Genomic DNA, 22,353 nt, shown 5'->3' on the forward strand with positions numbered 1-22,353 from the left:
GGGAGAGGGGTGGGTGGGTGGGGACAGAGTGGGAGAGGGGTGGGAGGGATGGGACAGAGTGGGAGAGGGGTGGGTGGGAGGGATGGGACAGAGTGGGAGAGGGGTGGGTGGGAGGGATGGGACAGAGTGGGAGAGGGGTGGGTGGGAGGGATGGAACAGAGTGGGAGAGGGGTGGGTGGGAGGGGACAGAGTGGGAGAGGGGTGGGTGGGAGGGGACAGAGTGGGAGAGGGGTGGGTGGGAGGGGACAGAGTGGGAGAGGGGTGGGTGGGAGGGGACAGAGTGGGAGAGGGGTGGGTGGGAGGGGACAGAGTGGGAGGGAGGGGACAGAGTGGGAGAGGGGTGGGTGGGTGGGAGGGGACAGAGTGGGAGAGGGGTGGGTGGGTGGGAGGGGACAGAGTGGGAGAGGGGTGGGTGGGTGGGAGGGGACAGAGTGGGAGAGGGGTGGGTGGGTGGGAGGGGACAGAGTGGGAGAGGGGTGGTTTGGGAGGGGACAGAGTGGGAGAGGGGTGGGTGGGTGGGAGGGAGGGGACAGAGTGGGAGAGGGGTGGGTGGGAGGGGACAGAGTGGGAGAGGGGTGGGTGGGTGGGTGGGAGGGGACAGAGTGGGAGTGGGGAGGGGACAGAGTGGGAGAGGGGTGGGTGGGTGGGAGGGGACAGAGTGGGAGAGGGGTGGGAGGGGACAGAGTGGGAGAGGGGTGGGAGGGGACAGATTGGGAGAGGGGTGGGAGGGAGGGGACAGAGTGGGAGAGGGGTGTGAGGGAGGGGACAGAGTGGGAGAGGGGTGTGAGGGAGGGGACAGAGTGGGAGAGGGGTGTGAGGGAGGGGACAGAGTGGGAGAGGGGTGTGAGGGAGGGGACAGAGTGGGAGAGGGGTGTGAGGGAGGGGACAGAGTGGGAGAGGGGTGTGAGGGAGGGGACAGAGTGGGAGAGGGGTGTGAGGGAGGGGACAGAGTGGGAGAGGGGTGTGAGGGAGGGGACAGAGTGGGAGAGGGGTGTGAGGGAGGGGACAGAGTGGGAGAGGGGTGTGAGGGAGGGGACAGAGTGGGAGAGGGGTGGGAGGGAGGGGAGAGAGTGGGAGAGGGGTGGGAGGGAGGGGAGAGAGTGGGAGAGGGGTGGGAGGGAGGGGAGAGAGTGGGAGAGGGGTGGGTGGGAGAGGGGTGGGAGGGAGGGGACAGAGTGGGAGAGGGGTGGGAGGGAGGGGACAGAGTGGGAGAGGGGTGGGTGGGAGGGGACAGAGTGGGAGAGGGGTGGGTGGGAGGGGACAGAGTGGGAGAGGGGTGAGTGGGAGAGGGACAGGGTGGGAGGGAGGGGACAGGGTGGGAGGGAGGAGACAGGGAGGGAGGGACGGGACAGGGAGGGAGGGAGGGGACAGGGTGGGAGGGGTGGGAGGGGACAGGGTGGGAGAGGGGTGGGTGGGATTTGACAGAGTGGGAGAGGGGTGGGTGGGATTTGACAGAGTGGGAGAGGGGTGGGTGGGAGGGGACAGAGTGGGAGAGGGGTGGGAGGGGACAGAGTGGGAGAGGGGTGGGAGGGGACAGAGTGGGAGAGGGGTGGGAGGGGACAGGGTGGGAGAGGGGTGGGTGGGAGGGGACAGGATGGGAGAGGGGTGGGAGGGGACAGAGTGGGAGAGGGGTGGGAGAGGGGTGGGTGGGAGGGAGGGGACAGAGTGGGAGAGGGGTGGGTGGGAGGGAGGGGACAGAGTGGGAGAGGGGTGGGTGGGAGGGGACAGAGTGGGAGGGAGGGGACAGAGTGGGAGAGGGGTGGGTGGGAGGGAGGGGACAGAGTGGGAGGGAGGGGACAGAGTGGGAGAGGGGACAGAGTGGGAGAGGGGTGGGTGGGAGGGAGGGGACAGAGTGGGAGAGGGGTGAGTGGGAGGGAGGGGACAGAGTGGGAGGGAGGGGACAGAGTGGGAGAGGGGTGGGAGGGAGGGGACAGAGTGGGAGAGGGGACAGAGTGGGAGAGGGGACAGAGTGGGAGAGGGGACAGAGTGGGAGAGGGAGGGGACAGAGTGGGAGGGAGGGGACAGAGTGGGAGAGGGGACAGAGTGGGAGAGGGGTGGGTGGGAGGGAGGGGACAGAGTGGGAGAGGGGTGGGTGGGAGGGAGGGGACAGAGTGGGAGGGAGGGGACAGAGTGGGAGAGGGGTGGGTGGGAGGGGACAGAGTGGGAGAGGGGTGGGTGGGAGGGGACAGAGTGGGAGAGGGGTGGGTGGGAGGGGACAGAGTGGGAGAGGGGTGGGAGGGAGGGGACAGAGTGGGAGAGGGGTGGGAGGGAGGGGACAGAGTGGGAGAGGGGTGGGAGGGAGGGGACAGAGTGGGAGAGGGGTGGGAGGGAGGGGACAGAGTGGGAGAGGGGTGGGAGGGAGGGGACAGAGTGGGAGAGGGGTGGGAGGGAGGGGACAGAGTGGGAGAGGGGACAGAGTGGGAGAGGGGTGGGTGGGAGGGATGGGACAGAGTGGGAGAGGGGTGGGAGGAAGGGATGGGACAGAGTGGGAGAGGGGTGGGAGGGAGGGAGGGGACAGAGTGGGAGAGGGGTGGGAGGGAGGGGACAGAGTGGGAGAGGGGTGGGAGGGAGGGGACAGAGTGGGAGAGGGGTGGGAGGGAGGGGACAGAGTGGGAGAGGGGTGGGAGGGAGGGGACAGAGTGGGAGAGGGGTGGGTGGGAGGGAGGGGACAGAGTGGGAGAGGGGTGGGTGGGAGGGAGGGGACAGAGTGGGAGGTGGGTGGGAGGGAGGGGACAGAGTGGGAGAGGGGTTGGAGGGAGGGGACAGAGTGGGAGAGGGGTGGGTGGGAGGGAGGGGACAGAGTGGGAGAGGGGTGGGTGGGAGGGAGGGGACAGAGTGGGAGAGGGGTGGGTGGGTGGGAGGGGACAGAGTGGGAGAGGGGTGGGTGGGTGGGAGGGGACAGAGTGGGAGAGGGGTGGGTGGGTGGGAGGGAGGGGACAGAGTGGGAGAGGGGTGGTTGAGTGGGAGAGGGGTGGGTGAGTGGGTGGGTGGGAGGGGACAGAGTGGGAGAGGGGTGGGTGGGAGGGGACAGAGTGGGAGAGGGGTGAGTGGGAGAGGGGTGGGTGGGAGGGAGGGGACAGAGTGGGAGGTGGGTGGGTGGGAGGGGACAGAGTGGGAGAGGGGTGGGTGGGTGGGAGGGAGGGGACAGAGTGGGAGAGGGGTGGGTGGGTGGGAGGGGACAGAGTGGGAGAGGGGTGGGTGGGTGGGAGGGAGGGGACAGAGTGGGAGAGGGGTGGGTGAGTGGGTGGGTGGGAGGGGACAGAGTGGGAGAGGGGTGGGTGGGAGGGAGGGGACAGAGTGGGAGGTGGGTGGGTGGGAGGGGTCAGAGTGGGAGAGGGGTGGGTGGGTGGGAGGGGACAGAGTGGGAGAGGGGTGGGTGGGTGGGAGGGGACAGAGTGGGAGAGGGGTGGGTGGGTGGGAGGGAGGGGACAGAGTGGGAGAGGGGTGGGTGAGTGGGTGGGTGGGAGGGGACAGAGTGGGAGAGGGGTGGGTGGGAGGGAGGGGACAGAGTGGGAGAGGGGTGGGAGGGAGGGAGGGGACAGAGTGGGAGAGGGGTGGGAGGGAGGGAGGGGACAGAGTGGGAGAGGGGTGGGAGGGAGGGAGGGGACAGAGTGGGAGAGGGGTGGGAGGGAGGGAGGGGACAGAGTGGGAGAGGGGTGGGAGGGAGGGGACAGAGTGGGAGTGGGGTGGGAGGGAGGGGACAGAGTGGGAGAGGGGTGGGAGGGAGGGGACAGAGTGGGAGAGGGGTGGGAGGGAGGGGACAGAGTGGGAGAGGGGTGGGAGGGAGGGGACAGAGTGGGAGAGGGGTGGGAGGGAGGGGACAGAGTGGGAGAGGGGTGGGTGGGAGGGGACAGAGTGGGAGAGGGGTGGGAGGGAGGGGACAGAGTGGGAGAGGGGTAGGAGGGAGGGGACAGAGTGGGAGAGGGGTGGGTGGGAGGGGACAGAGTGGGAGAGGGGTGGGTGGGAGGGGACAGAGTGGGAGAGGGGTGGGTGGGAGGGGACAGAGTGGGAGAGGGGTGGGTGGGAGGGGACAGAGTGGGAGAGGGGTGGGTGGGAGGGGACAGAGTGGGAGAGGGGTGGGTGGGAGGGGACAGAGTGGGAGAGGGGTGGGTGGGAGGGGACAGAGTGGGAGAGGGGTGGGTGGGAGGGGACAGAGTGGGAGAGGGGTTGGAGGGAGGGGACAGAGTGGGAGAGGGGTGGGTGGGAGGGAGGGGACAGAGTGGGAGAGGGGTGGGTGGGAGGGAGGGGACAGAGTGGGAGAGGGGTGGGAGGGAGGGGACAGAGTGGGAGAGGGGTGGGTGGGAGGGATGGGACAGAGTGGGAGAGGGGTGGGTGGAAGGGATGGGACAGAGTGGGAGAGGGGTGGGTGGGAGGGATGGGACAGAGTGGGAGAGGGGTGGGTGGGAGGGAGGGGACAGAGTGGGAGAGGGGTGGGAGGGAGGGGACAGAGTGGGAGAGGGGTGGGAGGGAGGGGACAGAGTGGGAGAGGGGTGGGAGGGAGGGGACAGAGTGGGAGAGGGGTGGGAGGGAGGGGACAGAGTGGGAGAGGGGTGGGAGGGAGGGGACAGAGTGGGAGAGGGGTGGGAGGGAGGGGACAGAGTGGGAGAGGGGTGGGAGGGAGGGGACAGAGTGGGAGAGGGGTGGGAGGGAGGGGACAGAGTGGGAGAGGGGTGGGTGGGAGGGGACAGAGTGGGAGAGGGGTGGGTGGGAGGGGACAGAGTGGGAGAGGGGTGGGTGGGAGGGGACAGAGTGGGAGAGGGGTGGGTGGGAGGGGACAGAGTGGGAGAGGGGTGGGTGGGAGGGGACAGAGTGGGAGAGGGGTGAGTGGGAGAGGGGTGGGTGGGAGGGGACAGAGTGGGAGAGGGGTGGGTGGGAGGGGACAGAGTGGGAGAGGGGTGGGTGGGAGGGGACAGAGTGGGAGAGGGGTTGGAGGGAGGGGACAGAGTGGGAGAGGGGTGGGTGGGAGGGAGGGGACAGAGTGGGAGAGGGGTGGGTGGGAGGGAGGGGACAGAGTGGGAGAGGGGTGGGTGGATGGGAGGGAGGGGACAGAGTGGGAGAGGGGTGGGTGGGTGGGAGGGGACAGAGTGGGAGAGGGGTGGGTGGGAGGGAGGGGACAGAGTGGGAGAGGGGTGGGTGGGTGGGAGGGAGGGGACAGAGTGGGAGAGGGGTGGGTGGGTGGGAGGGGACAGAGTGGGAGAGGGGTGGGTGGGTGGGAGGGAGGGGACAGAGTGGGAGAGGGGTGGGTGGGTGGGAGGGAGGGGACAGAGTGGGAGAGGGGTGGGTGAGTGGGAGAGGGGTGGGTGAGTGGGTGGGTGGGAGGGGACAGAGTGGGAGAGGGGTGGGTGGGAGGGAGGGGACAGAGTGGGAAAGGGACAGAGTGGGAGAGGGGTGGGTGGGAGGGGACAGAGTGGGAGAGGGGTGGGTGGGAGGGGACAGAGTGGGAGAGGGGTGGGTGGGAGGGGACAGAGTGGGAGAGGGGTTGGAGGGAGGGGACAGAGTGGGAGAGGGGTGGGTGGGAGGGAGGGGACAGAGTGGGAGAGGGGTGGGTGGGAGGGAGGGGACAGAGTGGGAGAGGGGTGGGAGGGAGGGGACAGAGTGGGAGAGGGGTGGGTGGGAGGGATGGGACAGAGTGGGAGAGGGGTGGGTGGAAGGGATGGGACAGAGTGGGAGAGGGGTGGGTGGGAGGGATGGGACAGAGTGGGAGAGGGGTGGGTGGGAGGGAGGGGACAGAGTGGGAGAGGGGTGGGTGGGAGGGAGGGGACAGAGTGGGAGAGGGGTGGGAGGGAGGGGACAGAGTGGGAGAGGGGTGGGAGGGAGGGGACAGAGTGGGAGAGGGGTGGGAGGGAGGGGACAGAGTGGGAGAGGGGTGGGAGGGAGGGGACAGAGTGGGAGAGGGGTGGGAGGGAGGGGACAGAGTGGGAGAGGGGTGGGAGGGAGGGGACAGAGTGGGAGAGGGGTGGGAGGGAGGGGACAGAGTGGGAGAGGGGTGGGTGGGAGGGGACAGAGTGGGAGAGGGGTGGGTGGGAGGGGACAGAGTGGGAGAGGGGTGGGTGGGAGGGGACAGAGTGGGAGAGGGGTGGGTGGGAGGGGACAGAGTGGGAGAGGGGTGGGTGGGAGGGGACAGAGTGGGAGAGGGGTTGGAGGGAGGGGACAGAGTGGGAGAGGGGTGGGTGGGAGGGAGGGGACAGAGTGGGAGAGGGGTGGGTGGGAGGGAGGGGACAGAGTGGGAGAGGGGTGGGTGGATGGGAGGGAGGGGACAGAGTGGGAGAGGGGTGGGTGGGTGGGAGGGGACAGAGTGGGAGAGGGGTGGGTGGGAGGGAGGGGACAGAGTGGGAGAGGGGTGGGTGGGTGGGAGGGAGGGGACAGAGTGGGAGAGGGGTGGGTGGGTGGGAGGGGACAGAGTGGGAGAGGGGTGGGTGGGTGGGAGGGAGGGGACAGAGTGGGAGAGGGGTGGGTGGGTGGGAGGGAGGGGACAGAGTGGGAGAGGGGTGGGTGAGTGGGAGAGGGGTGGGTGAGTGGGTGGGTGGGAGGGGACAGAGTGGGAGAGGGGTGGGTGGGAGGGAGGGGACAGAGTGGGAAAGGGACAGAGTGGGAGAGGGGTGGGTGGGTGGGAGGCAGGGGACAGAGTGGGAGAGGGGTGGGTGGGAGGGAGGGGACAGAGTGGGAGAGGGGTGGGTGGGAGGGAGGGGACAGAGTGGGAGAGGGGTGGGAGGGAGGGGACAGAGTGGGAGAGGGGTGGGTGGGAGGCAGGGGACAGAGTGGGAGAGGGGTGGGTGGGAGGGAGGGGACAGAGTGGGAGAGGGGTGGGAGGGAGGGGACAGAGTGGGAGAGGGGTGGGAGGGAGGGGACAGAGTGGGAGAGGGGTGTGAGGGAGGGGACAGAGTGGGAGAGGGGTGTGAGGGAGGGGACAGAGTGGGAGAGGGGTGTGAGGGAGGGGACAGAGTGGGAGAGGGGTGGGAGGGAGGGGAGAGAGTGGGAGAGGGGTGGGAGGGAGGGGAGAGAGTGGGAGAGGGGTGGGTGGGAGAGGGGTGGGAGGGAGGGGACAGAGTGGGAGAGGGGTGGGAGGGAGGGGACAGAGTGGGAGAGGGGTGGGAGGGAGGGGACAGAGTGGGAGAGGGGTGGGTGGGAGGGGACAGAGTGGGAGAGGGGTGGGTGGGAGAGGGGTGGGTGGGAGAGGGGTGAGTGGGAGAGGGGTGAGTGGGAGAGGGGTGAGTGGGAGAGGGACAGGGTGGGAGGGACGGGACAGGGAGGGAGGGAGGGGACAGGGTGGGAGGGAGGGAGGGGACAGGGTGGGAGAGGGGTGGGTGGGAGGGGACAGGGTGGGAGACGGGTGGGTGGGAGGGGACAGGGTGGGAGGGGTGGGAGGGGACAGGGTGGGAGAGGGGTGGGTGGGATTTGACAGAGTGGGAGAGGGGTGGGTGGGATTTGACAGAGTGGGAGAGGGGTGGGTGGGATTTGACAGAGTGGGAGGGGACAGAGTGGGAGAGGGGTGGGTGGGAGGGGACAGAGTGGGAGAGGGGTGGGAGGGGACAGAGTGGGAGAGGGGTGGGAGGGGACAGAGTGGGAGAGGACAGGGTGGGAGAGGGGTGGGTGGGAGGGGACAGGGTGGGAGAGGGGTGGGTGGGAGGGGACAGGGTGGGAGAGGGGTGGGTGGGAGGGGACAGAGTGGGAGAGGGGTGGGAGAGGGGTGGGTGGGAGGGAGGGGACAGAGTGGGAGAGGGGTGGGTGGGAGGGAGGGGACAGAGTGGGAGAGGGGTGGGTGGGAGGGGACAGAGTGGGAGGGAGGGGACAGAGTGGGAGAGGGGACAGAGTGGGAGAGGGGTGGGTGGGAGGGAGGGGACAGAGTGGGAGAGGGGTGGGAGGGAGGGGACAGAGTGGGAGAGGGGTGGGAGGGAGGGGACAGAGTGGGAGAGGGGTGGGAGGGAGGGGACAGAGTGGGAGAGGGGTGGGAGGGAGGGGACAGAGTGGGAGAGGGGTGGGAGGGAGGGGACAGAGTGGGAGAGGGGACAGAGTGGGAGAGGGGTGGGTGGGAGGGATGGGACAGAGTGGGAGAGGGGTGGGTGGGAGGGATGGGACAGAGTGGGAGAGGGGTGGGAGGGAGGGATGGGACAGAGTGGGAGAGGGGTGGGAGGGAGGGGACAGAGTGGGAGAGGGGTGGGAGGGAGGGGACAGAGTGGGAGAGGGGTGGGAGGGAGGGGACAGAGTGGGAGAGGGGTGGGAGGGAGGGGACAGAGTGGGAGAGGGGTGGGAGGGAGGGGACAGAGTGGGAGAGGGGTGGGAGGGAGGGGACAGAGTGGGAGAGGGGTGGGAGGGAGGGGACAGAGTGGGAGAGGGGTGGGTGGGAGGGGACAGAGTGGGAGAGGGGTTGGAGGGAGGGGACAGAGTGGGAGAGGGGTGGGTGGGAGGGAGGGGACAGAGTGGGAGAGGGGTGGGTGGGAGGGAGGGGACAGAGTGGGAGAGGGGTGGGTGGGTGGGAGGGAGGGGACAGAGTGGGAGAGGGGTGGGTGGGTGGGAGGGAGGGGACAGAGTGGGAGAGGGGTGGGTGGGTGGGAGGGAGGGGACAGAGTGGGAGAGGGGTGGTTGGGTGGGAGGGAGGGGACAGAGTGGGAGAGGGGTGGTTGAGTGGGAGAGGGGTGGGTGAGTGGGTGGGAGGGAGGGGACAGAGTGGGAGAGGGGTGGGAGGGAGGGAGGGGACAGAGTGGGAGAGGGGTGGGAGGGAGGGGACAGAGTGGGAGAGGGGTGGGAGGGAGGGGACAGAGTGGGAGAGGGGTGGGAGGGAGGGAGGGGACAGAGTGGGAGAGGGGTGGGAGGGAGGGAGGGGACAGAGTGGGAGAGGGGTGGGTGGGAGGGAGGGGACAGAGTGGGAGTGGGGTGGGAGGGAGGGGACAGAGTGGGAGAGGGGTGGGAGGGAGGGGACAGAGTGGGAGAGGGGTGGGAGGGAGGGGACAGAGTGGGAGAGGGGTGGGTGGGAGGCAGGGGACAGAGTGGGAGAGGGGTGGGTGGGAGGCAGGGGACAGAGTGGGAGAGGGGTGGGTGGGAGGGAGGGGACAGAGTGGGAGAGGGGTGGGTGGGAGGGAGGGGACAGAGTGGGAGAGGGGTGGGTGGGAGGGAGGGGACAGAGTGGGAGAGGGGTGGGTGGGAGGGAGGGGACAGAGTGGGAGAGGGGTGGGTGGGAGGGGACAGAGTGGGAGAGGGGTGGGTGGGAGGGAGGAGACAGAGTGGGAGAGGGGTGGGTGGGAGGGAGGGGACAGAGTGGGAGAGGGGTGGGTGGGAGGGAGGGAGGGGACAGAGTGGGAGAGGGGTGGGAGGGAGGGGACAGAGTGGGAGAGGGGTGGGTGGGAGGGATGGGACAGAGTGGGAGAAGGGTGGGTGGGAGGGATGGGACAGAGTGGGAGAGGGGTGGGTGGGAGGGATGGGACAGAGTGGGAGAGGGGTGGGTGGGAGGGATGGGACAGAGTGGGAGAGGGGTGGGTGGGAGGGAGGGGACAGAGTGGGAGAGGGGTGGGAGGGAGGGGACAGAGTGGGAGAGGGGTGGGAGGGAGGGGACAGAGTGGGAGAGGGGTGGGAGGGAGGGGACAGAGTGGGAGAGGGGTGGGAGGGTGGGGACAGAGTGGGAGAGGGGTGGGTGGGGACAGAGTGGGAGAGGGGTGGGGACAGAGTGGGAGGGGACAGAGTGGGAGAGGGGTGGGTGGGAGGGAGGGGACAGAGTGGGAGAGGGGTGGGTGGGAGGGGACAGAGTGGGAGGGGACAGAGTGGGAGAGGGGTGGGTGGGAGGGGACAGAGTGGGAGAGGGGTGGGTGGGAGGGGACAGAGTGGGAGAGGGGTGGGTGGGAGGGGACAGAGTGGGAGAGGGGTGGGTGGGAGAGGGGGGGGAGGGAGGGGACAGAGTGGGAGAGGGGGGGGGAGGGAGGGGACAGAGTGGGAGAGAGGTGGGAGGGAGGGGAGGAGTACGGGGAGGGAGGCATTCTGCAGCATCACTTCCACCGTCCCCTCATCCTCTCACCTGTACAGCCGCTTAGTGTGCAGCACCTTGGCCTCTGGCTCGCTGCTGCTCTCAGCGGCCCCCTGGCTCATGACTGCGGTCAGCTCTACGCCTCCGTGTCCGCCATATCTGTGTCACGGCCAAACACCGCGAGAGCTCGGGAGGCGTCACCGTACGGCGCAAAGTGGGAGGGGCTAAAATGAGAATGACGTTCCCGAGCAGAGCGCGGGAAACGTGCACTACTGAAATTTCACCACAGAAAGGAGCGCGTAGGGAGTATACAGTGCGGTGGGGTAACGTGTACAGGGAGTATACAGTGCGGGGGTTATAACGTGCACAGGGAGTATACAGTGCGGTGGGGTAACGTGTACAGGGAGTATACAGTGGGGGGGGACATGTACAGGGGAGTATACAGTGGGGGGGTACATGTACAGGGGAGTATACAGTGGGGGGGACATGTACAGGGGAGTATACAGTGGGGGGGGGACATGTACAGGGGAGTATACAGTGGGGGGGACATGTACAGGGGAGTATACAGTGGGGGGGACATGTACAGGGGAGTATACAGTGGGGGGGTACATGTACAGGGGAGTATACAGTGGGGGGGACATGTACAGGGGAGTATACAGTGGGGGGGGGACATGTACAGGGGAGTATACAGTGGGGGGGGGACATGTACAGGGGAGTATACAGTGGGGGGGGGACATGTACAGGGGAGTATACAGTGGGGGGGGGACATGTACAGGGGAGTATACAGTGGGGGGGGGACATGTACAGGGGAGTATACAGTGGGGGGGGGACATGTACAGGGGAGTATACAGTGGGGGGCGACATGTACAGGGGAGTATACAGTGGGGGGCGACATGTACAGGGGAGTATACAGTGGGGGGGACATGTACAGGGGAGTATACAGTGGGGGGGACATGTACAGGGGAGTATACAGTGGGGGGGACATGTACAGGGGAGTATACAGTAGGGGGGGACATGTACAGGGGAGTATACAGTGGGGGGGGACATGTACAGGGGAGTATACAGTGCGGGGGGGAACATGTACAGGGGAGTATACAGTGCGGGGGGGAACATGTACAGGGGAGTATACAGTGCGGGGGGGAACATGTACAGGGGAGTATACAGTGCGGGGGGGAACATGTACAGGGGAGTATACAGTGCGGGGGGGGAACATGTACAGGGGAGTATACAGTGCGGGGGGGAACATGTACAGGGGAGTATACAGTGTGGGGGGGGAACATGTACAGGGGAGTATACAGTGCGGGGGAAACATGTACAAGGGAGTATACAGTGCGGGGGAAACATGTACAAGGGAGTATACAGTGCGGGGGAAACATGTACAAGGGAGTATACAGTGCGGGGGAAACATGTACAAGGGAGTATACAGCGCGGGGGGAACGTGTACAGGGGAGTATACAGTGTGGGGGGAACGTGTACAGGAAGTATACAGTGCGGGGGGGGACATGTACAGGGGAGTATACAGTGTGGGGGTCTAACACATACCGGAGAGTATACAGTAAGATGGCAAAACTAATTTGTATTTCGTCCTGCCAGTAAAGCTTCTTTGAATCTGAATCTTGGTCCCCCCCCCCCCCCCCAGCTATCCCACACTGATAGATCCACATACACTATGAAGATTCCCTGTAGCCCCAACACTTTGACTCCCCCCCCCCCCCCCCAGCACCCTGTATAGTATGATGGTCCACTTCACAGCCCCCCATATAGCCTCCTATATCGTATGATGGTACTCTTTACATACTATGATTGTACACTTCACCGCTCCTATGAAGTATGATGGTTCTAACTACACTGTACGGTATGACTGTCCACATCACAGCCCCTTATATACTATGATTATCCAACTCACAGTGCCCTATATAGTGTGATTGTCCCCTCACAACAACTAAAAATAAATTAATAATAATAAAATTAAAAAAAAACGGAAGGAATGTGAGGTAGATGGCAACTTTGTGCTGTCACAACTGTTAACAGTATGCGGGTCTTGATGCAGATTCTGATAATGTAGGAGACAAAGCGGACCATGATCAGACAGACCCTTCTGGCATTTGCCAAATCGCCAGTCCGGCCCTGGTAACAGGTACTGGGGAGTATACGGTGCGGGGTGTAACAGATGTCGGGGAGTATATGGTGCGGTGGGTATGTGTGTAACGTACTGAGGAGTATACAGTGCGGAGGGGGGTGTAGTACCGAGGAGTATACAATGTGGGGAGGTGTAACGTACCGGGTAGTATATAGTGCGTGGGTGTAACATGTACGGCGTAGTATACGAGTGAATGTCATAGACTGCGAGATATGCCATGGACTTCTATGGCCCCCACCCTGGATCTGCCCCCATCCACCTTTCCTACAGCCCCTTCCCAACATCCCTACAGTCCCTATCCCTATTTCCTTTTGTACACTTGCTTTGGCAAAACTAATGTGTATTTAGTCCTGCCAATAAAGCTTCTTTGAATCTTGAAGTATGCAGTGCTGGGGTGTAACTGGTAGCAGGTGTATACGGTTCGGGAATGTAACAGGTACCGGAGAGTATAGATTGCGGGGGTGTAACGGGTACCGTGAAGTATATGGTGCGGGGGTATAATGGGTACCGGGGAGTAAAAAGATGTGGGAAGGTGTAACGCACCGAGGAGTATATAGTGCATGGGTGTAACATGTACGGGGTATTATACTGTGTGGGGGTGTACCGGGTACCGTGGAGTATACGGTGTGGAGGTGTACCGGGTACCGTGGAGTATACGGTGTGGGGGTGTAACGGGTACCGTGGAGTATACGGTGTGGGGGTGTAACGGGTACCGTGGAGTATACGGTGTGGGGGTGTAACGGGTACCGTGGAGTATACGGTGTGGGGGTGTAACGGGTACCGTGGAGTATACGGTGTGGGGGTGTAACGGGTACCGTGGAGTATACGGTGTGGAGGTGTACCGGGTACCGGGGAGTATACGGTGTTGGGGTGTACCGGGTACCGTGGAGTATACGGTGTGGAGGTGTACCAGGTACCGGGGAGTATACGGTGCTGGGGTGTCACGGGTACCGGAGAGTATACGGTGCTGGGGTGTAACTGGTACCGTGGAGTATACGGTGCGAGGGTGTACCTGGTACCGTGGAGTATACGGTGCGGGGGTGTGACGGGTACCGTGGAGTATACGGTGCGGGGGTGTGACGGGTACCGTGGAGTATACGGTGCGGGGGTGTGACGGGTACCGTGGAGTATACGGTGTTGGGGTGTGACGGGTACCGTGGAGTATACGGTGTTGGGGTGTGACGGGTACCGGGGAGTATACGGTGTGGGGGTGTGACGGGTACCGGGGAGTATACGGTGTGGGGGTGTAACGGGTACCGAGGACTATACGGTGTGGGGGTGTAACGGGTACCGTGGAGTATACGGTGTGGGTGTAACGGGTACAGTGGAGTATACGGTGTGGGGGTGTAACGGGTACCGTGGAGTATACGGTGTGGGGGTGTAACGGGTACAGTGGAGTATACAGTGTGGAGGTGTACCGGGGAGTATACGGTGTTGGGGTGTCCTGGGTACCGGAGAATATACGGTGCTGGGGTGTAACTGGTACCGGGGAGTATACGGTGCGAGGGTGTAACTGGTACCGGGGAGTATACGGTGCGGGGGTGTAACAGGTACCATGGAGTATACGGTGTGGGGGTGTAACGGGTACCGTGGAGTATACGGTGTGGGGGTGTGACGGGTACCGTGGAGTATACGGTGCGGGGGTGTGACGGGTACCGTGGAGTATACGGTGCGGGGGTGTGACGGGTACCGTGGAGTATACGGTGCGGGGGTGTGACGGGTACCGTGGAGTATACGGTGCGGGGGTGTGACGGGTACCGTGGAGTATACGGTGCGGGGGTGTGACGGGTACCGTGGAGTATACGGTGCGGGGGTGTGACGGGTACCGTGGAGTATACGGTGCGGGGGTGTGACGGGTACCGTGGAGTATACTGTGCGGAGGTGTAACGGGTACCGGGTAGTATACGGTGCGGGGGTGTAACTGGTACCGGGGAATATACTGTGCTGGGGTGTAACTGGTTCTGAGAAGTATAAGGTGCGGGGGTGTAACATGCATTGTAGTGCATAGTGTATGTTGTGCTGAAGTGGAATTTAGGGGATTATTGGGAGAAGCTTCTTCTGTTACTGATTACTCTTGTTTCCTTTTGTTATTGTCTCTGGAGGAGGTGTGCTTATATATCAGGTATTGTGTGCGGACCACGGGGGAGGAGAGTAATGTGGGCTGCTGCTATTGTGATGGCTACCTTCATTATTAGATGTGTTCACTGCTGTTTATTTCTCTCCACTCCTGCAGGTAAGAAAGGGTTAAGCATAATAGCTCGGCCTCCCTGAGCAGTGGCCCAGCCCTTTGCACACACCTCTGGCAGGTAAATAGGAAGAAGTGCTTGGATATTGGAGGGGCTGTTACAGGAAGGAAGGTGAGCTTACAGCCGATGCTCGGGTCGGGAATGAGGTATGTCACCTGAGACTATAGATCTGGAGAGACTGGTAAGATATTTTTGACAGTCGCAGGTTATGGCTGCTGATAGCTTTCAACATATCCAGTGGCAACGGAAGTGTCTGCTGCTTATGACAAGGAACAAAACCTTCTGTAGATGTCAAGGTGAAATATTCTAGGTCTAGTGATTATTGCCTTAAATCGAAGTGTCATTTGGCCGCTGAGCATAAGGGTTTATTGCTCGTCTATGGGACTACTTATGTTTTTTTATCCGAGTGTCGCAAGTGACCGGTCACACCAGTTTACCACAGGAAGCTGTCTCTCCAGTAAAGTGGTATGACCTCATGCATTTCACATTTTTCCTAGTAACGAGCTGCAGGCATCCACATTGTATATGTGACATTGTAGCAAAAGCGCAGCAGACTGCAAAATTCAGTCTTGAAAACAGTAGGAAATTTACCGAAAAAAAAAAAAAGGTTGTTTACTCATATGATAGTACATTATCTACTCCCAAAAAATGTAAATTCTCTCCAAATTGACTTGCAAATCCATCAGCAGCAGGGGTAGACTTACCGCATGTACAACCTTAGTATAAAGTGTACTCAGTTATGTATAGCACAGTCTCCCTTAGTATATAGTGTACTTGCTTATTATGTAAAGCGCTATCGCTCAATTTATAATGTAGTCATTTTTTATGTATAACACAGTCCCTTAGTATATAGTGTACTCACTTATTATGTATAACACCATCGTTGGTTACATAGTTTCCTCTTTTATTATGTATAACACCATCCCTTATTACGTACCATCCTCTCTAGTTATATATGCTGCCGTCCCTTATTATATAGCTTCCTCTGCTGTTATGTACAGTGCTGTCTCTTACATAGTGTATTCTTGATATTTTTGTTATTCACAGCGCCCTCTTTTATTACATAGTCCCCTCTCTTGTTAAGGGCCTGTCACACTAAGAGATATCGCTAGCAATATCGCTATAACTAGTGACGTTATAGCGATATTGCTAGCGATATCTCTATGTCTGATACTTACCTACAACCCGCTCCCCCGCTGGTTATCGCTGATCGCGCGAGAACAGGCTGCACTGTTTCTCGTCGTCAGCTTCCTGCGGCGCTTCCTGCTGTGACGACGAGCGACGCGTGGAGCCGGGCGGGAAGACGCAGGATCGCCTGGTGTGACAGGTAAGTAGCAATCCCCGTCCCCAGCGATGTCGCTAGTGAGATCTGCCTGTGTGGCAGCTCACTAGCGACCACTTAGCGATGTACCAGCGATCCTGACAGCGTCATATCGCTGGTCGGGATCGCTGGTACATCGCTAAGTGTGACAGTACCTTTAGATATAAAATGACTGCTGATGGGGAGGAGCCAATGACCAGACTACCAGTCCATCAGCTCCGCCATTAGAAATGAAGCTTTTCCATGCTCCATCAGCCATCAATGCATAATATACAGCTAACAAGACAGGATGGTATGTAATAAAAAACAGGGATCTATATAATCCAATATGTAAGGGATGGTGCTGTGCATATTAAGAGAGGGCACTGTATAATAAGGGACAGGAATATACATAATAAAGGAGACTATGTAATATATATATATATATACACACACACACACGTATGTGTGTGTGGCTATATATAATATATCTTTGTTGCCATAAAAGGAGGGGGACCCAGACACATTTCTTGCACAGGGGCCCCAAGCTGTCAGTGTTCACCCCTGATCAGCAGGTATCTTGTCAAAGATTGGATCAGTAGAGGGTCCCCTCCAATCTGCAGGGCCTCACTATCCTGTCACATTAAGTATTATTATTTATTTATATCGCGCCATTGATTCCATGGTGCTGTACATAAGAAGGGGTAATATACAAATACAGATATCACTTACAGTAAACAAACTAACAATCACAGACTGATATAGAGGGGAGAGAGGACCCTGCCCTTTCAGACTTACATTCTACAGGATGGTGGGGAAGGAGACGGTGGGTTTGAGGGTTGCAGCAGCTCCAGTGATGGTGAGGCGGTAGCTCCAGTAGTGGTGAAGAGGCAGCGTGGATCATTGCAGGCTGTAGGCTTTCCTGAAGAGATGGGTTTTCAGGTTCCGTCTGAAGGATCCGAGTGTGGTTGATAGCCTGACGTGTTGGGGCAAAGAATTCCAGAGGATGGGGGCTATTCGGGAGAAGTCTTGGAGACGGTTGGGTGAGGAGCGAATAAGTGTGGAGGAGAGAAGGAGGTCTTGGGAGGATCGGAGATTACGTGAGGGAAGGTATCGGGAGATTAGTTCAGAGACATATGGGGGAGACAGGTTATAGATGGCCTTGTAGGTCAGTATTAGTAATTTGAATTGGATACGCTGAGGGATTGGGAGCCAGTTAAGAGATTTGCAGAGGGGAGAAGCGGAGAAGTAGCGAGGAGAGGGATGAATTAGTTACGCAGCAGAGCTAAGGATGGACTGGAGAAGTGCGAGGTTGTTAGCAGGGAGGCTACAGAAAAGGATGTTGCAGTAGTCAAGACGGGAGATGATGAGGGTATGCACAAGCATTTTAGTAGAGTGAGGGTTGAGGAAGGGACGGATTCTGGAAATATTTTTGAGCTGGAGGCGGCAGGAGGTGGAGAGAGCTTGGATGTGCAGTTTGAAGGGCAGGGCAGAGTCGAGGGTTACTCCGAGGCAGCGGACTTCCGGTACGGGGGAAAAAGTGATGTTGTCAATTGTTATAGATAGGTCAGGTAAGGAAGATCTGTGAGTTGGGGGAAAGATGATAAGTCAGATTTGTCCACATTCAGTTTGAGGAAGCAGGAGGAGAAGGAGGAGGATATGGCTGATAGACATTCCAGGATTTTGGAGAGCAGGTAGGTGACTTCTGGGCCAGAGAGATAGATCAGAGTATCATCGGCATAAAGGTGGTACTGGAATCCGTAGGACTGTATGAGTTGCCCCAGGCCAAGTGTATAGATTGAGAAGAGTAGGGGTCCTAGAACAGAGCCTTGCGGGACTCCAACAGAGAGAGGGTGGGATGAGGAGGTAGTGTGGGAGTGGGAGACGCTGAATGTGCGGTTGGAGAGGTATGAGGAGATTCAGCATAGGGAGAGGTCTTTGATGCCAAAGGAAGAGAGGATCTGTAGTAGGAGGCAGTGGTCAACTATGTCGAAGGCAGAGGACTGGTCTAGAAGCAGGAGTATAGAGTATTGTCCGTTGGCTTTGGCTGTAAGGTAAGGGCAGTCTCAGTGGAGTGATGGGGGCGGAAACCAGATTGTAGGTTGTCAAAGAGCAGGTTAGATGAGAGATGGGAGGAAAGTTCAGAGTGGACGTGCTGCTCCAGGAGTTTGGAAGAGAATGGGAGCAGTGATATTGGGCGATAGCTGGACATAGCGGTTGGGTCGAGGGTTGGCTTTTTGAGGAGAGGCTTGATTGTGGCATATTTGAAAGTAGAAGGGAAAGTACCGGAAGTTAGTGATAGGTTGAAGAGGTGGGTTAGAGATGGGATAAGAATGGTGACGAGGTTGGGGAGGAGATGGGATGGGGTCGAGTACACAAGTGGTGAAGTGTGATTTGGAGAGAAGATGAGCAAGCTCCCCTTCTGTGATGTTGGATAAGGAGGTTATGGGGTTTGGGCATTGGTTTGGTATACAAAGGGGTTGTGGTGATTGAATAATAAAGAATTGCCGTGTTTGGTCTATCTTGTTTTTGAAGTGCTCAGCGGCAAAGTCCTCAGCAGAGATTAGGGAATTTGGAGGGGGCAGTGGAGGAGGGAGATAAAAGTATTGAACAACTGTTTAGGGTTGTGGGATAAGAAAGATACAAGGGATGTAAAGCAGGCCTGTTTAGCAGAGGTGAGAGCTGATTTGAATTCAAGTGTTGCTTGTTTGAGAGCAGTGAAGTCGTCTTGGGAATGCGTTTTCTTCCAGTGCCCTTCAGCAATTCTGGATGCTTGACGAAGCTTTTTAGTGGTGTTATTGTGCCAGGGTTGTCTATTGATTTGTCGCACTCTGTTATGCATGACAGGGGCGACCGAGTCGATGGCTGATACAAGAGTGGCATTGTACTGTAGAAACTAGTGGCAGTGTCTGTGTCGTGGTGTGAAGATATGGAGGACAGTGGTAGGATAGAGTCAGAGAGTGTGTGAGTGTCAAGATGTGCAAGGTTTCTGCGGGGGTGCGCGTGTTGCTGGACATGGGTGACAGGTGAGGCGGACATGTTCAGATTACAATTAAAGCCGCACTGACTCTCTATTATTAAGGTGTGGTGGTTTTCTGTAGCATAATGATGCCTTTCTTTGGTTTGGATAACAGCACGAAGATTTCTAGCTCAGCTCCTGTCTTGACTCAGATGGGGCAAATATCATCCCTATGACATTAGGCAGTTTCCAGCTCTTAATCAAGCTTGTAACATCATCAAGATAATTACCTATAATAAGGATGAGGATATGAGTTCAGGAGAAAAGCTTATAGGCGAAGTGTATAGTAGTTAGATTATTGTTCACAGGAGCAGTATTATAGTAGTTATATTCTTGTACATAGGAGCAGTATTATAGTAGTTATATTCTTTTACATAGGGGGCAGTATTATAGTAGTTATAATTCTAGTACATAGGGGTAGTATTATAGTAGATATATTGTTGAACATAGGGGGCAGTATTATAGTAGTTATATTCTTGTACATAGAGGCAGTATTATAGTAGTTATATTCTTGTACACAGGGAGAAGTATTATAGTAGTTATATTCTTGTACATAGAGGCAGTATTATAGTAGTTATATTCTTGTACACAGGGAGCAGTATTATAGTAGTTATATTCTTGAACATAGGGGGCAGTATTATAGTAGTTATATTCTTGTACATAGAGGCAGTATTATAGTAGTTATATTCTTGTACACAGGGAGCAGTATTATAGTAGTTATATTCTTGTCCATAGTGGGCAGTATTATAGTAGTTATATTCTTGTACATAGGAGTAGTATTATAGTAGCTATATTCTTGTACATAGGGGCAGTATTATAGTAGTTATATTTTTGTACATAGGGGGCATTGTAATCTCTGTTCGCCTTCTTGTCCTGTTTTGGGAGAGCCGTTCACAATTAAACCTTATAATATCAGCTGTGACTGGAGTTGGTGCATGATGTCATGTTGTAAATTAGTGCATGTAATTTAGGAAGATCTAATTAATTCCTCCTCTTGTTTTATTACCAGTTCAGCTGCTGTGAAGAAATCATTGAGAATTGGCACATAAGTGTTTGGGGATAGTCCTAGGCCTGTCAGATGCCATGTCAGCACTCACGGTGTAAATGTCCTTTTATGACCTGTCGTAAACATTAAGAAGAAAAAAATGGCCGAAACTCAGAATGTCATCCCAGAGCTGGACTCTATAGAGGAGAGGGGGTTTGATTCTGTAGACTTTCTCACTTTGCAAAAGATTCCAGAGAAAAAGGTCCGTAGTGTCGGCTTTTATGAACTGGATGTCCTAAAGAACACGTATGAAGAAGAAGACCTCACCGACCATATGAAATCTGAAGTTGCAGAAGATGAGGAGAAAAAAATTCCAGAAGACCAAGGTGACGGGGATGATGTTCAGGACAGTCAACGTCAAGAGAATAACGACTCACCTACCAACTACTTAGACAAGACACTGCCCTCGTCTCCGCAAAATTGTCGAAAACAGAGCAATCCGACATGTCTTTGCAAGGAATGTGTGGAGAACTACATGAATATGTGCGAGAATTGTACAGAGATGGCATTAGATGATGGGGAGAAGGAAGATGCTGATGTCGCTAGTGATGATGAAAAGCCTCTCAGAAGCGGCTCAGAGACTTCAAACTTCTCTGAAGACGATTTTGTGGGCACCAAGTATGAAGATGCCCAGGTGACCTTGCCCTACCCCGATGACAAGCGAGCACCTGAATGTATAGCGAGGTTGAGCAATGCTGGCTTGTACGACCCCAGTGAAGACCTTAATGCGAAGCAGGAGGAGGATAATAACTCACAGGTGGTCATCAGAGCAGCTTTTTTTGTTGAACACCCACCTTATGAGGAGCAGAAGAAGAATGTCAGTATGGATCTGTGTGAAAATGTGGATGTGGAAAAAGGAGATCCCGAGAGCGAGCCCTTAATTCGTCTCACCCGGAGGTCTGTAGAGAGGGAGACTGAACATCCGGGCCTCTGCCTGTGTCACTTGGCCTGCCTGAAAGTTGTGGGATCCTTCGTCCTCTCCATGGTTATTTTCCCGGCCTTGCTCTATGCTGCGTACGCTTGGCTGCCTTTCGATGCTCCGCTCATATCAGATGTGCCTTCCAGACTCGTGTACACCTTAAGATGCTCGGCCTTTGCCTCATTCCCCATCATTCTGGGTAAGAAATATTCCTGACAAATTTTCAACTAATGGGTATATTCCGAACACACAAGGCTGTGGTTACACTCTGTCTATTGACTTTGTATTGTGGCATCATTTCTGCATGATGAACATAAATTGTCTGTTTTGCTGTCTCTTCCTTCTTCAGGTGTTATGATTCACGGAGTTTCACGTCTTTGTGCTTCTTCCTACGATCCATTTAAACCCAAAGAGCGAGAAGTAACAATACACCGGCGGTTTGTGAAGCAGAGCACCTTTCTTTTCGTCTTGTTCTTCTTCAACCTCTCGGTGTTGGCCACCTACCTACCCCAGCAGCAGCTGAAGTTCATCCCGCTCCTCACCTGTCTCTTCTCTTTATCCCAGTAAGTCCTTTACCTTCTAGACACACGGCCGACTTACATTCATAATATATCCTGGTCATAATTAGGAATGTAATTAACTATAGCCCATTGTCTGAACTGTGTTGTAATTTGATGACTGCATCATACCTTATATTTTTCCTGTACAGCCGAGCACAACTTTTTAAACATTTTACCCTCACTGTTTTATGTCCTATGTTACAGGCTGATTTACTGGCTCTCCTTTGCTGTTGGGCGATCCTTCCGCGGCTTTGGTTATGGCCTGACGTTCCTACCGCTGCTCAGCATGATGATCTGCAATCTCTACTTCATGTTTGTCATCGAGCCAGAAAAAATGGTCTTTTTGGGTAACGGAGTCGTACCCCAGCATTGATGGCAGACCACTGCTCACTACTAGATGTTTGCCATCGTCATCTTCGCAGCTTCCTCACCTTAAGTGGTGAGGATGATGGCTGATAGTATGTCTTTGACTAATGAATGCTACTGCAGGTTTGGGGATATTTGAACAGAGACTTCTTATAGTCACTGCCTACAAACACTTACACAAAGTCTTCCTTAAAAGCAAAAGATCACCATCTAGTCCCTAGTAAAATGCACCACCTAGTGCCCCTTTCCTAATAGGCAAATGGATCTTGCATGGTTCAGGACATCTCATGACCAGTTATGTCTGCTCACTAATTTGCAGCATTATGGATTTTGCAATTTGAATTGTTAAAAAAACTTAATTGCTCTCGCAACCTGCAATTCTCTTAACACTGTCACTGAAGGAAAATGTGTTCTCTGCCTACCAGTCTATTTTCTGGTGGTCCTGATGCTCTGGCATAAAAGGTTTGCGGTGGTCTTCCTCTCTGTAGCAGGTATATTGCACTAGTTTTATATAAATGAGACGATTCTCTTGAATCGACCTCATTACAGTTATTTATTAGGAGCCTTCTGATCAGTTGTGAATAAAATGTATTGTTACAATAGTCATGACTTAGTGTTAATACTATCCAACGGAATGTGAATGCAAAAGATCAGCGGTGATATCACTGAGAATGCCTCCTATCTATCACTAGAGATCAGCGGTGACATCACTGAAAATGCCGCCTATCCAGGGCTGCTGTTAGTGGGAGTGGAAGTATTTAGACTCTAAAAAAAAAAAATATATATATATATATATATATATATAA

The 22,353-nt window shown here is 57.4% G+C and overlaps 2 protein-coding genes across 10 annotated transcripts in view; one reads left to right on the forward strand and one right to left on the reverse strand.

Moving 5' to 3' along the window:
• Positions 1-10,162, reverse strand: part of SMG5 (SMG5 nonsense mediated mRNA decay factor) — a 61,121-nt gene extending 50,959 nt beyond the window's left edge. The window contains exon 1 of one of the 2 annotated variants that reach the window (XM_073566917.1): positions 10,004-10,162. In XM_073566917.1, the coding sequence (XP_073423018.1) occupies positions 10,004-10,074 (71 nt within the window). In that variant the 5' untranslated portion in view covers positions 10,075-10,162. The remainder of the gene's footprint in view (positions 1-10,003) is intronic. The other variant, XM_073566918.1, reaches the window with a different exon arrangement.
• Positions 10,163-10,216: 54 nt separating this feature from the next.
• TMEM79 (transmembrane protein 79) lies at positions 10,217-22,149 on the forward strand. 8 transcript variants are annotated; one of them, XM_073566923.1, is made up of 5 exons: positions 10,217-10,275; positions 14,326-14,519; positions 19,667-20,820; positions 20,971-21,184; positions 21,386-22,149. In XM_073566923.1, exons 3-5 carry the CDS (start codon positions 19,803-19,805, stop codon positions 21,552-21,554), a joined length of 1,401 nt encoding a protein of 466 aa, XP_073423024.1. In that variant the 5' UTR covers positions 10,217-10,275; positions 14,326-14,519; positions 19,667-19,802; the 3' UTR covers positions 21,555-22,149. The 8 variants fall into 8 exon arrangements, with proteins under 8 accessions (XP_073423024.1, XP_073423020.1, XP_073423027.1 ...); XM_073566919.1 differs by having other exon boundaries at positions 14,326-14,484; XM_073566926.1 differs by having other exon boundaries at positions 14,326-14,484; positions 19,672-20,820.
• Positions 22,150-22,353: the final 204 nt, after the last annotated feature.

Source organism: Dendrobates tinctorius, unplaced genomic scaffold, assembly GCF_039654945.1.
Source record: "Dendrobates tinctorius isolate UK_male_01 unplaced genomic scaffold, ASM3965494v1 ptg000019l, whole genome shotgun sequence".
In the NCBI taxonomy this organism is placed as follows: Eukaryota; Metazoa; Chordata; class Amphibia; order Anura; family Dendrobatidae; genus Dendrobates; species Dendrobates tinctorius.